The sequence below is a fragment of the Panicum virgatum genome, chromosome 6K (genome assembly GCF_016808335.1).
Source record: "Panicum virgatum strain AP13 chromosome 6K, P.virgatum_v5, whole genome shotgun sequence".
Taxonomy (NCBI): domain Eukaryota; kingdom Viridiplantae; phylum Streptophyta; class Magnoliopsida; order Poales; family Poaceae; genus Panicum; species Panicum virgatum.
In genome coordinates, this window is record NC_053141.1 from 31,638,399 (window position 1) to 31,654,663 (window position 16,265).

The window sequence follows — 16,265 nt, forward strand, 5'->3', positions numbered from 1 at the left end:
CACAGACAACAAAATAAACAACCCATTGTAAAGCTGCCTATTTAGCTATCTGTATATGTCAAATAGATAGCAGCTGGGTAAACTATTGTATATGCCCTAATGTTATTGCCAAGTGACAAGATTTGGCATGGCATGTGCGGCTCCTTCCTCAAAAGTTGAAACCATATTAATTGGAACACTAACACATGTATGTGGAGATGCTAAGCAGATTAGAGTCATGTCAATAGTTTTGTTAGTCATATGGAGGGGAAAATATACCTTGTTTCTTAACCATTTTTATGTGTGTGTGACTAACCTTTTACCTAATTGTTTTGAACAAGCTAATTAATTCTTTTATACTAATTATTTTGTCTTAAATATCATATTTTAAAAAATGGAGTGAATACTAGAAATTATTATATGATCCAATATTAGTACTTTCGATACATACTGCATTATTTTGACAATGAGATTAAGGTGGCCTAAAGCACTTCTAGTTGAAACTAGCATATGTATGATAATATCAGAGCTACATGGCACTGTCATGAAATATTCAACACAATGAAACAAATCAAATTCAAAACGAGGCCAGGTAAGAATAACCGCGGAAATAGAGAGACAAAGAATTGTTTCAAATTTCGAAACATTGAGGTAATTCTAACTCTCCATTGAGGGTCTAACCGTTATCTCCTAGAGAGGTTGCACAAAGCACTCCTTGGCTCAACATGGTATTCCTTCCCTTTTGGAGGCAAAAAACTAGGCCTTCGCAAACTTCCCTCAGTGCACCACAATCTCTTGGGGTTCTCACAGATGACTCCTAAATCCTAATGATCATTGAGAGTTTAACCGTTATCTCCTAGAGAGGTTGCACAAAGCACTCCTTGGCTCTACATGGTATTCCTTCCCTTTTGGAGGCAAAAAACTGGACCTTCGCAAACTTCCCTCAGTGCACCACAATCTCTTGGGGTTCTCACAGATGACTCCTAAATCCTAATCATCTAGGAGCCCTAAAACTGCATGATGAACTGATCTAAGCTACCATTTGAGATCTTTATAGATCTAACCTAGCCAATTTGATCTGCAAGCATTAACTGATCTATAATCTACTACTAGGAACACAAAGGGAACTAGTCTTTATATGCTGTTGATGTTTTGTAGCGTCATGAATAGAATCCGCAAGCGCGCAGATATCGTCGTAGCTTTCACCCAAGAGTATTCCAGAGTATCGTATCCACTGAGGAACGTGAGTATATTATCTAAGACTTTTATTCATCCAAGGACACCACACTACCGAAGAGGTAAGGGACAAAGAGGATTTCTAAGACCAAGAATCAAAGGTAAGGTAGTGCTAACTAGTTGCTTACTTCGGGCTACCAGCTTCCCGTGGATAAAACCAGCGAGCTCAGGTAATCAAGGCTACTACGATACACCCGAATGTGGAGGATTTCGATAGCACAAAATAGGGTTGTCACCACCTGCAAGCTACCTCTACAAACCGTGGGGCTATATCACAACCAAAGGTATAGTCTAGTCTAGACACCATGTCTACACCATCTTCTACTAACTCTAGAGTTGTACAGAACAACCATCTCCATCAGGAGTCACACTCTAGAGGTATCCACAAAACTAGTGAACGATGGTCCAATAAACAACTAGGGGACTAGCACTACTCAACTAATTAAGAAACTAAAGCACAAAGAAGATCACAAACATTTATTATGATTGATAAGCATCCATCGAGGTACAAGCAGGCGGAGGGCGCTGAGCACCGAAAACCCGGCGCCTCCCCGACTTCCCCTTACTCTCTCCCTACTTCTCTAGCACTACCTAGGCAGCACTACACCTCTAAGATAAGCTCCAAACTCCGAAAGAGAGTGAAGAGTTGAATGTGAGTTGTGTTTCATTTCTCACCCCCCTCCTCTAGTATTTATAGGAGGGAACCAGGGTGCTTTGGCCGGCAAGGAAACTTGGGGCGCTCGAAACCGCCGTCTACAGCCAATAGGAGATCACCACGTGGAAGCTGGAGGAAAACGGGCCCAGTGGAAGGTCGGCTGACCAAGGTGGTCGGCCAACCTCTGGCCACCGCCTTTCGCCCCTAATGTCGTCCAAGAGGCTGACATGTGGGTCATTAAGTCAGTTCTTGATGAATGGGCACTTGCACGTGTCGGTTTTCTGCTCTGGTGGGCCCATGGATCCTCGTGCTCGCATCTGATTGGTTGAGAAGGTGTTGTCTTGGATTGATGACATGTTCATGCGCATGGGCTATGTTTCTTTCTCATGTGAGGCTGTCAAGTGGGCCCTTTGATCGTTGTACTTGCTTGTGATTGGTTGGGCATTTATACCTTAGATCATACTCGCTAATTTCTTGTATTTTTGGCTCAAATTCACCTACACACATTTTCAGACCAGCATCTATGAAATTTGTCAATAAATCATCCTATGCTAACATTTATTCCCCTTGATCGTAATATTTTGCACGATATTGACAGTCAAAATGGGTCAAAATAGACCATCAACAGAATCCCCCCACACTTAGTCTTTTGCTCTTCCTCGAGTGAAGGCTAATACTAAGGCGGGTCCGGCTTTCGATATGACACCTGCATACAGATTATTCTAGACTTCACCTTTACCTGTAAATTTTGATGTGTCCACCATAATAGTTTGCGAAGTTGAAAAGTGGAACGGTGTTGACTTCAGTTACCTCTACTTTCCTGCGATATGACTAAAGTTTTGAAAATATTTTTGCAAAGACCAATCATAGCTTTACTTCTCCTTAGGATCTCTCATGTCACTTACTGTGTATATCCTCACCAAAGCATTGCTTCTTTTCATCCTACTTTTAATGTTAGCTTATGTGGACCTCATGGTAGGAGAAATGGAAGCATGCACTTATGTCACTTATATTACAAAATCAAACATTGGATCCATGGAGATGACATATCATACAAGCTGATCAAGATTGTGCAAGTGTGTGGAAGGTGGTTGATCAAAATAAAAGACTCTTTTTATGAATCTCTCTCTCCTTTATTTGGATAACATGAGGACATGACTATATTATTATTTTATTTTTTTCTTGGACATTCATGTGTCCAAAAAAAATTTCTTCCTTTTTTTTCAACACTAGGACCTTATGGGTCATCTTTTATTTTCTTTTTTTTAGATAGCCCATGCCTCATCTACAAAATACTGGAGAGAGAGAGATCATCAAACATGGAGTTTTATTTTTGAGGATGGATGGAATGGAATAACTAACTTCTAGTGTAGAAGTTTAGCCTGTGGAGTGTATGTGATCTTGATCAAACAAGTATGAAAGACATCTACTAGGGTCACAAAATTGGATGAAGCTCAATGCAACAACAAGACACATTAGTATAAAGTTTCTTTCATGAAGAACGACATATGGCTTTGGTAGGACAAACACGTGGAGTTGTAAAGCTATGGAGGGTTTTCTTTTTGAAATAAAATTTCCCAAATATATAAGCAGATAAAGCAAGGATTATTCTATCAAACCATATCTCACTTTTAAATAACTTAACAATTATAGGTTCCCTAAGATATAATTCACAAGCTCAGGTTTAGCAAAGAAGCACCCGACCAGAAGATATCTTTGAGTTTAGTTTTAGTGATTAATCAATGGCTTTCATTTAAACTCATAGGACGAGCAGAGCTAGTGCTGGTTGGCCAAACCTGAGTTTCCACCGACCAACGCTAGCACCAGTTCATCTTGGCCTTTTGCTTGCTAGTCCTTTCGGTGTTGTGCACGTGTTGAGGGTGATCTCGAGTGTATATGTATCAAAGCTCCGAAAGATCTTACCTGATGCTTTATTCAAAAACAATAATATGGAAATAAAATAATGACTCTACCGGTTTTAAGAAATAGAAAGCCCTAAAATTTATTGAATCTAAAATTTAATCTCACCATAAAATTTACTCAAGCAAGGTTGAATTAAGATTGCGTCAACATGAGTATGCTGCACAACATTAATCCAAAACCTTGGCTTATCGTTCCATTTGAATTTAGCTCAATGACTCACCCAATTGGATTTGAAGATTTTCCTACAGGGGTTAGTCCGCATGTACAACCAATATCTATACAAGTATTAATTCTAAGAACATCAATCAAACATGATGCTAGGTCTAGTTTGACTGAAGAGGATATTTTAACCTAAGCACCATGCTTAATTTAAAAGGCCTATGAATGTGTTTCGCGACACATTTTCAAACTAGAGCATACAAGAACAGATACAGGCAGCATGATGACACGATTAAGCTTTATTCAAATAGAGGTAAGCATGAGCGTGAAACTGGTGATCCTCAGATTACCTCCCGGAAGGGCTTTGTTTAAAGTCAAAAGCAGGACATACCTGGAAGTGCTTACCATGGCGTTTTATTGATGAAGAACTCAATATTGTCACCATGGCAACTCCTCTCATCTTTTTTTTATTTTTCTTTTTTTATGGAGCAAGATGCAAAGAACTAACACCATGCGCAACTCAAGATAAGAATTGACATGGAAGGGATTTACTCGGGGTACTCTCGTACCTCCCCACACTTGGAGTTTGCATTGCTGGGCAACAAAACTCAAGTATGTGGAGTTCAAGTCTCATTTTATAGTCATTCCCTCCACCAAGACCTACCAAGGTGTTGTAGTTGGTGTAGCTCTCATATTCATAGGCATCGCATATCCATCGTTCTCTTTGATCTCCACCTGAAATGGTTAGCGACCAAAAATATCCAAAGAAAAACTACAACCTAGAACATGCTCTTGCTCGGTGTTCGGTGACATGGATCCAAAGTGTGAGAATCACTCTCGATAACTAGATCATACACATGGAATTTCAGCTAGGTTCGTAACCCAAAGGGTAAAAGCCCTACATCGTGGTGAGTTTGGACCTCTTGGTGTGTTCTTTTGGTTTGGGGTGGACAAACTAGAGTTTAAAAACATTACATGGACCTGGAGACAGCCTTTTATTTTATTTTTTTGAAATAAAAGAGACAGCCTTTTATACTCGCCCAGGCTCCGCGCTCATCACCGAGGCTACCAGAGCCACACACACGCACACAAACACACGCTCCTTTAGCGTGAGGTGGGGTCATATAGGATGGGGCCTCCGAGGTGGTCCACCAAACAGGCCCTATCGTAGGCACAGCAATAATGCATACGAGAGAGCGGACGCCATTTAAGTGCGAGTTTCACGGGTATTAAATAGTCTGTCATGCTAGCATGTTTGATAATATGGCAGTATATTAATGAAGAGAGAGATAAAATAAATGAAATAGGTTTTATAGGGATGAAATCCTACGTACATTGTTTCCCAAACAAATTGCATCTTGCATTTAACCAAGGAAATAACAAAAGATGAACTATGCATTGAGGAAGAGTATTTCATCATAGTTTTAAATATTTTCAAATGATGTGTCACTATAGATAATTGTGCTCATGAAACTCCCACTGAGAATGGCCTAAAAGATCATTCCTTGTGTATGTACTCCTTTGTTTTATTAAATGTCACATTAGGTTTGTTCAAATTCAAACTTGACCAACTTCAACTAAATTTATAAAAAAATATAATAACATTTACAATACCAAATTTATTTTCTTTGAATCCACTAGGGATTAGGGAGTATGTTTTGATAGTATGTAGGCAGTTATTGTTATATAAACTTATGGTGTTTGGATCCTTGGGCTAAAGTTTAGCCCTTGCCACATCGAATGTTCGGATGCTAATTAGGATGACTAAATATGAGCTAATTATAAAACTAATTGCAGAAGCTTTGGGCTAATTTACGAGATGAATTTATTAAGCCTAATTAATCTATCATTAGCAAATGGGTACTGTAGCACCATATTATCAAATCATGGACTAATTAAGCTTGATAGATTCGTCTCGCAAATTTGTCTCTATTTGTGCAGTTAATTTTGTAATTAGCCTATATTTAATACTCCTAATTAGTAAGCAAATGTTCGATGTGACAGGGCTAAGTTTAATCTACAGGAACCAAACGGCTATGGGACGTGTAAAAAAATGCGATGTGTAGAAAAAAAATGTAGAGAGCATAAAATTGCATGGCGTACAAACTACTGCAATTTTATATTCCTATATAAAAAAGTTTAACATGGGAAAAAAATGCAGGGAGTATAAAATTGCAAACGAACTACCGCGCAATTTTATATTCCTATATACAAAAGTTAACGTGGGCTGTCAAGATGCGCGTTGGAAGATGCGCAGGCCCAGGTTTCACACTTGCTCCAAATTTGAGAGATGTCAATTTGCCGTTCTTTGCCTTCTAAAACAATGCTGCACCACACAACAAAGGACTGACGTGCTTACCAGATATTTAAAATACCTCGGGGGGCTTCATGCAAATTTGTAAGCAATTTGACCCGTCTTCACTTTGGATTCCTTGTTCTTATATCCGCTTGGTCATATCGCTGGAAGTTGAAACCCCCGGTCTCCATAGGCCTGGTTTCCCCAAGACCTTCTGCAGGTTAGTGATAACTGATGCTAATGGAAGTTTTTTGCTGTTTTGCTCATTTTTTTGTTCATTTGGTGGTCTCCTTGTTAGCATTTAGTGAAATTGCTGCTTTACAAGTTACACACATCTGTCTTTTTTTTTAGAAGTACACACATCTGTCTTTCTCCAAAATGTCAATGTCGTCAAATTATGAGGGACAACTGCAACTGAAAACATTATTTTTTGTGGGGAAAAGCTGAAAATATATTCTATTAATCTGTATGCAGTTTGGCATGCCTAAGTTTAGCGTTTGAAGATTCAATGTTTTCAATTTTTGTTCTTCTGCAGATGAATTAAGAGGACTTGAATGGCATACACGTTATGGACTAATCAGAGTAATTTGTGAGGGTTTGGGATATCTTCACGTGAAAAAGCTTATTATTCATATGGATCTCAAACCGGCAAATATAATGGTAGACAGTGATATGGTGCCTAAAATTACAGATTTTGGTCTATCAAGTCCCATTGAAAAATCACGTGCTACTGGTGACCGTTTTGGATCTCGGTAATACACACATGAAGAAAATAATTTGTACTTGATACTTGCACTCTTATATTTTTCTATGCAATAATGGATAATTAAGCTGATACATTTTCATGCAGAGGATATTGTGCTACAGAGTATGACAATAGTGGGACAACATCACCCGCGTGTGATATATATAGTTTGGGCGTTATAATTGCAGAGATGGTAACAGGACGTACGGGCATCCCTGACAAAAATAATGTAAGATGAATTGTCTCGCGACATAGATGGGTCATTTTCATTATACCAATTTTTTGCGTTTTCTTACTTCTGCTTTTTTGCACCTACTTGATTTGTATGCAACTCCAATGGAACGTACATCTAGTTTAGGTTATATATTTAAATAAGGAGTATGTGGAGACAAGAAAGTTGAAGGACCGAAGCCGGCGACCAGAGGGGGGTGAATGGGAGCCGATCAAAATTTCTTCGAAATTTGAATCGTCGGCCTATGTCCCAAAATCGCCCAAGCCCTCAAGCGTTCTGACCAAAGTTTGGAGTAGCTATTGAAAAGCTAAACCAACACAAAAGTCCTCGAACGAGCGAGCGAAACCACGAAGCAAATCTGAAGCGAAACGGAAAAACTGTAGAACTGATCTACCTGGACCGGTCTGACCGGTGCACAGGAACGGTCTGACCGGTCATAGCTGTTCACGACCTAGCAGACCGGTCTGACCGGTCTTGCCTACCGGTCTGACCGGTGGCACCCAGAAAACCCCCGAAAACTTGGATTCAAACGGTGAATCTCGACCAAACGACCACGAAAATCGATGAAACTTGGGGGATTGCTTGGCCCCTACCCTGTGAACATATCCCCAAAAGATCTCGGCCTAAAGATCAACGAATCTTGAGAATTATGGGGGAGATCGAGAGGGATTGGGGTTTTCTCAAATACTCAAAAACTTCAATTCTGATGAGCTCGTGATTCCAGAAGATTTGGCACACAGCTAGATGCACGGGAATCACTCCAAAGAGCTCTACAAAACGTCGCAATCAAGTGCATCAAAAACGAAACGAAAATCCATCACAAAAAGCACAAAAGGGGCAGAATTGGATTGATTCAAAAACCCAGAGGGCACAAGGAGGATGGGGCCTCCTTTCCCAATCACATCCAATACAAAGTCTCACAAATCTATGGACAAATCCTACTCTAAAGAGAGCAACGGAGGGAGAGGAACACAGGGATGGCGGCCTGGAGAACAGAAGAGTCCACGAACAGATTACAAAAGCCGCACTTAACCTAACACAAGTGAAGGGGTATTTATACCCGCGGGACCGGTCAGACCGGTACGCTGGACTGGTCAGACCGGTTGGTTAGACCGGTCAGACCGGTGCCAGGGACCGGTCAGACCGGTTGGCCTGCAGCACCCCCTGTACACGATCTCATCCGACGGCCGAGGTTCTTTCTTCGAAACGAAATCTTCTCCGCGATACCGCCGTCTTGATGAAGATCCAGTCCGCGGTTTTGGAGGGTCCGCGAAACCCGGGTAGGTGGCCGGTTTTGAGAAAACCGCCAAAACCTCACGCGCGGGAAGATTCCCGCCTCCGCGCCGTGGACCTAGACGCCGTTCCCGCCTCGGCCTTCTGACGGCCCAAGACGCCGCCCGACGCCCGTCACCTCCTCACCCGCAGCGAGGCCCTAGACGCCGTCGACGCCCGTCGCCTCCGTCAGTCCCGAGACCGACGCCCGTGCCTCCACGACTTGGCGTCTTCAACCGCCGTCCGTCTCCTTGGTTTTGTGGCGCAAACCAAGAAACCCGCCTTCCGTCGCCGCTTGCGCGCTCGATCCAGGAGTGGACGCCACAGCTGCCGCCCGGTCCGAGCTCCGGTCTCGGCTGCCCTTCACCGCCGTCCACCGCACGGTCCATCGGCCACAGCACCTCCACGGCAGCTCCCCGTCGACACTCGACGCCCGTGTACCTGCAATCCAAAGACCAAGCGCACGATCACACCGCACGGTTGACAATTCACTCATTACAAGCAAGATAGAGTACTCTCGTTCCTCACGAGATGACATCTACCCTAATCTCACTGTCTTCTCAGATAGATAAAGAGAAGAGATAAAGTCCCTTCGTATACCTTGTCCCGCTACATGCGCGATTACATGTCCAAATTTGGTTGCATGCAAGCACACCCTACCAAACGTATTTGCATAGTGTGTGTGTGCGCGCAATAAAAAATTAAAGCTGCATAGAAGCACGTGGATGCAGATAGAAGAGAGGGGTATTTTGGAGAGTTCATGGCTAGCTCAGAGCACCCTAGGAACTAAAAAAATAACTATATGTAGTATATTCTAGGACAAATTTTGAACGTCAAAATGGAAGGAGTCGCCAAATACCTTCTCCAAATGAAACAGTATCAAAGGATGGTGAGCCGCAGAAGGTGGGTGATATAGTGAGTTGTGTATAACAAGGCGACAAATATAGTGTGGTGATTCTTCCAAACCAGCTGTGTAAACTATAATTCCTCGATAATTTTGCTGCGAAAATGGTAGTTTTCAAAATTTACTGACTAGAAAACTATCCTCGTAGCCAACCATTAACGAAATGTAGGTACTTCAAAGATGGAGACACAGGTGGAATAAACCAGGGAGGCATATACCACTACAGGAACAACAACTGATTGAAAGTCAAGTAGCTATATGTATGGAAATAGCAGAAAGATGCATGAAGAAGAAACCAAATCAAAGGCCTTCTATATCGGATATAATAAGCCAACTCGATAAAATCACAAATAATATCTCTAGCCAGGTAAGCTATCTGCTCCCGAGAATGATCGTACCCGGAAAGGATCGATCTATTCATCTAGACAAGCGCAACTCTAATGATGTCTGGTTTCATGTAGATATGACATTCTTCAAATGATGATGATATGCTAAGGATTGAGCCGCTCGAGCTATGTTTTGCTCTTGCGCTTAGAAGTGAAATATCATCTGAGATTGAACTGACCAACAGGACCGGTAATCCCATCGCCTTCCACATCGAGACGGCAAGCCAACTCATGTATTGCATACAGCCGATCAAAGGAATTGTGCAACCACGATCCAAGCGTCCCGTGAAGATTACACTGCAAGTGCAGGAGGGAGCCCCTGGATATATGCCTCAGGGTGATGAGTTCATTGTGAAGAGCACACAAGTAATGGCGGATGACCTTACAGATAAGGATGTCTCCGAAGACATGTTCAGCAATGAGGCCAATAAAGTTGTTGATGAGGTCAATGTGATGGTTGCATATGATAATAACTCTGGTAACGAGCAAGTGGATCTGTCACATGAGGACAATGCACCGCCAGTCTCCAAGGTATGAGAGGCAAATCCAACAATGTAAGCTAAGGTGTTATGTACTTCACTTTACTTAATCTAGCTAAACAATATTGTGTGACAGGACATCAACTCCAGCAGCCAGAAAGATGCACGGGAGCAAGATTCCAAACGCCTTAATTTCCGCCCACTACAGATCGGGTCCTCTATCAAAGCGAGCCGCCGATGTAGAGCAAGCCAGCCAGCCGTGGATCTCATGATAGGGGCCATGGGAATCCTGCTCCCCAAGCTGGACCAACTCCTCAAGGAACAGAATCAACAACCGCATTTGAAGAAAGACATTGAGTCTATCAGAGGGAAGCTGAGGAGCATGCACGCTGATGCATGCATGCACGCTTGTGTCACAGGCACAACAGGCCCAGCTTGACCCACATAAGAAGCTCTGGGCTAACAATATTAGAGACGTGTCGTATGACATAGATGATATTGTTGATGATTTACTGGTACGCAAGGACTCGGAGGGTACTGATGATGCCAAAAGTGGCAAGACTACTCGTTGTAAAACCATCGCCGACTCAATCAAACATATCAAAGTCCTAATCAAGGACTACAAGGTCGGCAATTTGGTGGCTAATCTGGCTATGACAAATGCTGCTGAACCCATGCTTTGCAATAATGAGAAAGGTAGTATTGACCCTCGCCTATTAGCATTTCACAAGGAGCCTAAAGACTTTGTTGGTATTGATGGCCCACGAGACGAGTTAGTGAAGAGGTTAATAGGAGGTGATGGTCATGTATCCGAAAAGCAACTCAAGATTATATCTATCTATGGAGAGGGCGGATTAGGCAAGACAACTCTAGCAAAAGCAGTGTATGATTGGCTTCCTGCAAAATTTGTTCTAAGGGCTTTTGTTTCAGTGGGTCGTAAACCAGATGTGAAGAAAGTTCTGAAGGACATTCTCTTTCACATTAACAAGAATGACTGTTCCAGTGCAATATGGGATGAAAGGAAGCTCATTGATGAACTTCGTGATGTACTTAAGGAAAAGAGGTATGTGGCTCACCAAATCTCTACAAGATTTTCTATTGTTCCCACCACAGTTTTTCCATGAGTTGACTATATTTTACCAGTCTTTGATGAACTTAGTTTGTGAACTTTCTATTTGGCCAATATTTTTGCTAGTACAAAGTTCTATATTTCCCTAAATCTGTTGCAAGTTGCTAACAATAATAATTCCCTGTTACCTCGTCCACCATACAAAAAAAAATTATGGAGAAAAGTTGTTAGCCCTTCTTGCACCAATTCCTTCTCTTATAAACACATACAAGAAAAAGGATAATCATTAACTAATTAATTTTCATTTATGAATTTCATAGTATTAGTAATCCAAGTCCTTCCTAAACATAATTTTGAACTTGCTACCCTCTTGCCTAATAGGCAAAAATCAACCAATGTAGAAAGACTATGAATTCATTCGAATCACTCTGAGAGGACCCAATGTTGTCGTTGCATCTTGTATTGCTAGAATCCATTTTTGAAGCAGGTTGACCTCTATGATTCTATCTTGATACATTCCTCTACCACTGGAGCCCCCTTTCTCCTTGGTCCAGAGAGCTGCCGATAGTTCATTAGGAAAGAAGAGCCCACAAAGTTGGGATCGCTAACTAATAGAATCGTCCTACTAACTAATACTAATACATGGAAATAGATATCTACAAATAGAAACGAAATAATATATAGATAATTGAACATGCACACTCCCCTTCTTTAACTCTTTTTAACTCATAGGACAGAAATGTTTGATTGGCGAGTTAATTTGATTTCAAGGGAGTGTTTTCCTAGCACATTTTTACCCACAGGTTTCAATGAAGGCCTGCTGATTTGAATTATGATCGTGCTGTATGTCACTGGGTTTGTGGGATGGTGCCATGCTCCTCCTCCCAGGAACACGGAGACAATTTTATTCCCACCTTATTAAAAACCTCTCTTAAGGGCTAGTTTGGAAGCCCACTTCTCGGCGGGGATCCCCGTTGTTTCCCTGGGCCGGCAGCCCACCCGGAAATTTTCCGCGCGGAGTCCAGCATGCATATTTGGAAGCCCGCTGCATAGGGGTTTGAGGCCCGAGTGAGCCCAGTATCCCCGCGGAATCGCTCCCGGCCTGCACACTCCGGGGAGAAGTCCCCGCGCTCGACTCCGCGAGGTCGAGCGGATGAGTGCCGCCGCCGCCGCCTGATCTCCTCCGATGACCTCGCCATGGCAGCGTCTCCTCCACCGGCGTCTCTACAGCGACCTCCTTGTTCGCATCAGGTGGTTCCCCCTCCCCTCCCCTCCCCTCACCATGCATCTCCCTGCCCGTGCTAGGGTTTCTGCTCTCCTCTCCTCACACCTTTTTCTTGTAGATCCTGTTGAAGCAGAGCAAGACCCGGACGTGGTGCAGTGAGTGTGCGCTTCCTCTTCCCAGCCCTTCTAGGTTGGCCACTTGTTCCAGGTAAAGTTCAATCGAACTCTATCTTGGCTCCAAATCCATGTCTGTACTCCCGAACTAGTCCTTAGCTCCCTGGCTAGGTGCTTGGGGGCTCGGATGGATTTCTCCCATGGACCTCACCTCGTTGGGAGGCAAAGCAAGGAAATCGAGAGCCACCCTATTCTCCATGAGCCATAGAAATAATCTGAATTTGCCCCCTGCGCATGTTTCTTCATCTCTTATTTTGCCGTGTTAGATGGATTGCCAGATCCCGCAGTCTTGACAGCAGGTTGTTGCTGATATAATCTGAATTTGGACTACCCATTAAGCCTTAGGCAACATGCAGAGCTTCTGTGATTATTTCATATTAGCTTTCTACTTCTAGTCATATATTCTTTAGATTGTATTACAATGCATCGAGTAGCTTTGGGTACTGAAATCTTGATTTAGCTTTTGATAATTGATAATGCATATTGTGCTTATTAACACGAAATTAGCATGCCAAACTGTTGGATGCAATCTCTGTGTTAGTAGTGTTCAATACTTCAATGTCAGAATTTTTTTGTTTCAAATAGCACAGTCTGTTAGTCATCCCTTGTTTGGCAGTCAGCTTTGCATGTTTCAATTTGATTCCCGTAGCCAGAAACTAGCTAGGTGTTATAGAGGTGCTAGTGCCATCAAATGCCTACGCAACGCAAACCATCGTGGCCTCTACTTGACTACCCTAGCAAGGGCTGGTGGGCTTAGTTTAATTGGCATATCATATTTAAGTTCACACTTGATAGTACAGTTTGAATTATCATACAAATATCATTCTATTTTTTTAGGGACTTGCTGCCTTATACCATGTTAGTAAATATTTTACTAAGTAATATTATCTATATACTAGATCATGGACTCTTGGGATGAGGAAGTTAAGTGATTCATGTTAGAAGAAGAAGAGGATGATGAATTATTTTTTTTCTGGTCCCCACACTTCAATTGGGCATGTATGATGAGAAAGAGCTGGAGCACACCTCAGTTTGGGCATATTCAGTTCAGTTTAATTAAGTTTAGTATTTATGAAGACCAAAAGTCCTGATATATCTTTGAATATGCTCGGTGCACTTAGTTAAAACTTGTCTGATCAAATCTGACTAGAAAAATAAGTATAGTTACAGAAGATGGATAGCTAAACTGAGTCATGTGTCAATTTGTGTTACCTGCAGATACACATGGCTGAGCCAAAAGTCCTGATCCCTAGGTTAATTAACACCCGCTGCCAAACTAGCCCTAAATAATATACCACGACCCCGCAAGCTTAAACGTCCATCAATCCATTGTCCCAGGAACTTACGTGACACATGTAATGGTTCCCCTCTGATCCGTACATATAGATTGGCAATAACAAATACATATTGGAAATGGTCTAGACACTAGATAAAAGCAATGTTTATTTAACATATAATTTTTAATATTTTTGTCAGAAAGAATGAACGCCTTGAATTTAAAGATTCAACGGTCATAAAAATATAAATATGCAATATACCAATTCAACCGAAAAGACATACAAAAATTCTCCTCCCTTTATAGCATCAATCAATCAGGATATAGAAGATTTTCAGGAACAAGAAAATGGGAAGAGAATCTTTTCTTAGAGCATCTCCAAGAGTTCCCAATCTCCCTTCCCCATCTTTATTTTTTGGGGAAAAAAACTCTCTCTAATAGTTTCCCATCCAAGTTTCCCATCTTCTAACAATTATCAAACTGAGCTCTCTTGTGCGTAAATATACACACCCTATCGCTCCTTCGGATCGCCCCTTCCTGCCAGGTTTTTCGTTGCAATCTTCTTCCCCGTGCAGCTCGTGCCGATCCCCTCGCCGGCATGCCGGGCGCGCTTCTCGTGCAGAAGTCGTCGCTGTGCGTCCTCTCCATGATTGGCCCGACGCCGGCGCCGAGGCCGCCCCCGAACGTCCCGCTAGCCCTCCCGCCGGCCGGCCGTCGTTGCACAGCCTGAAACACCACCCTGTTCTCCTGCTGGTCCAGGAGCACCTCCGCAAGAAGAAAAATCACCACACGGCATGCTGCAATGCTGCTCCCCATCGCTATGCGCACCCTGCACACGAACCAAACTACCGCCACTTCTTCCCTCATCGATTTCGACTGCCATGGTGCATCACCAGCGCAAGAGGTAAAACGGAACTCTCTCGTCGTCCTCTTTCTTTTCCCCTAAACTTCAAGCTCTATCGTGCCCTAAATCACCGGCAATCTTACTTGCAAGAAGTGGCTGTCTGCCAACCATGAAAGTTTCTCGTGGAATTATCCTTGTGATGCCACAACTTCTCATTTTTGGGATAAAAATAGGGAACTATTAGAGATTGACTCTTTTTTGACTTCTCATACATATTTGGGGAGTTGGCAAACAACAAGTTTTAAGGAGAAAATATTAGAAACTCTTAGATATGTTCTTATTCACTACCAAATGCACATCTTCGACCCTACCAAGCACTTAATTAGCACTTTTAAAAAAAATTGACTAGAATAACCACTGTTGATGTATCCGCAGTTCATAACATCCTGTGCCAATCAATCATAGAGACATTATGAACCCACATCGTGACATCGATAAGTCTAGTGCTGATTCTTGCAACCGGCCGATAGGCGATAAGAACTAGTCTATTTATAGAAGAAGCAAGCCTTAGAAATTTCTTGCTTGCACCATCAGCCGCGTTATAAAAGAATTGTAGCCAGCCATCCACTTTAGCATGACATAGGAAGTTTTTGCTTTTCTGCGCAACCGTAGTGAAGAACCACACAGATGACCTCTTTCTCCACTATATAAAAAATTATGGGTCAATTGAACAACTGTAGGAAACAATCAGAGCTGGGCTTCCACCACCAAAGAAGGTGTCACTAATCTGTTTGACCCTGTTCATTTTTTTTATCCACTCTCTGTTTAGACCCCAAATTACCAAACCATGACACCTCATGTAGAGTTATGATCCAAAGACAGTTAATTAAGGACTGCTGTATTGGGTTGCCTTTGTGAAGCTCTTGCTCGAAGGACAACGCAAGGCGGCACCAAAACCACTTGAACTTCAAGCCAAAAACTTGTCAAAACAGCCTGGGTTTTGGAGGGTTTATGCGTGTATATATTTATGGTGTCTCGTCCTAGTGGTGGTGAATGCAGCTTGTGGATCAGCCCAAAATGCCACCAACCCCCCTTCTGTTCCGGCGTCGTCACCGGCTGGTGAGGGAGGTGGGCCGGCCCCTAGCTAGCTATAGTATCAGTTTTAGCTCAAGTTTCAGTCTAGAGTCGTCCCGAATGGGCACAAACCGGCGCTTATAGAGTTGAGTTGCCACCACTAGGGGTGGTAAATGGCCTAAGATTTTGAACTACAAAATCTAAGGACCGGGCTTAAGAATCGGGTTATAATTTTATATAATTTTGAACTAAATAATTTAAGAGCTTTGTTGGGCTGTGAAGAGGCAACTAGGACCATGGCCCATTACCACCTCTAGCCACCACTCCCTTGCCGAGCA

General features: G+C 42.5%; 1 protein-coding gene across 1 annotated transcript; it reads left to right on the forward strand.

The window, feature by feature from the left end:
• Positions 1-10,156: 10,156 nt before the first annotated feature.
• LOC120713393 (disease resistance protein Pik-2-like) lies at positions 10,157-11,432 on the forward strand. Its single transcript, XM_039999371.1, has 3 exons — positions 10,157-10,318; positions 10,686-11,329; positions 11,426-11,432. Exons 1-3 carry the CDS (start codon positions 10,157-10,159, stop codon positions 11,430-11,432), a joined length of 813 nt encoding a protein of 270 aa, XP_039855305.1.
• The last annotated feature ends 4,833 nt before the right edge of the window (positions 11,433-16,265 follow it).

Bases quoted from the DNA above. Each gene is read 5' to 3' on its own strand.
- LOC120713393 (XM_039999371.1), top strand. From the start codon at position 10,157: ATGGCGGATGACCTTACAGATAAGGATGTCTCCGAAGACATGTTCAGC. The intron at 10,319-10,685 runs GTATGAGAGGCA...CTTGTGTCACAG, and splicing joins ATGCACCGCCAGTCTCCAAG to GCACAACAGGCCCAGCTTGA.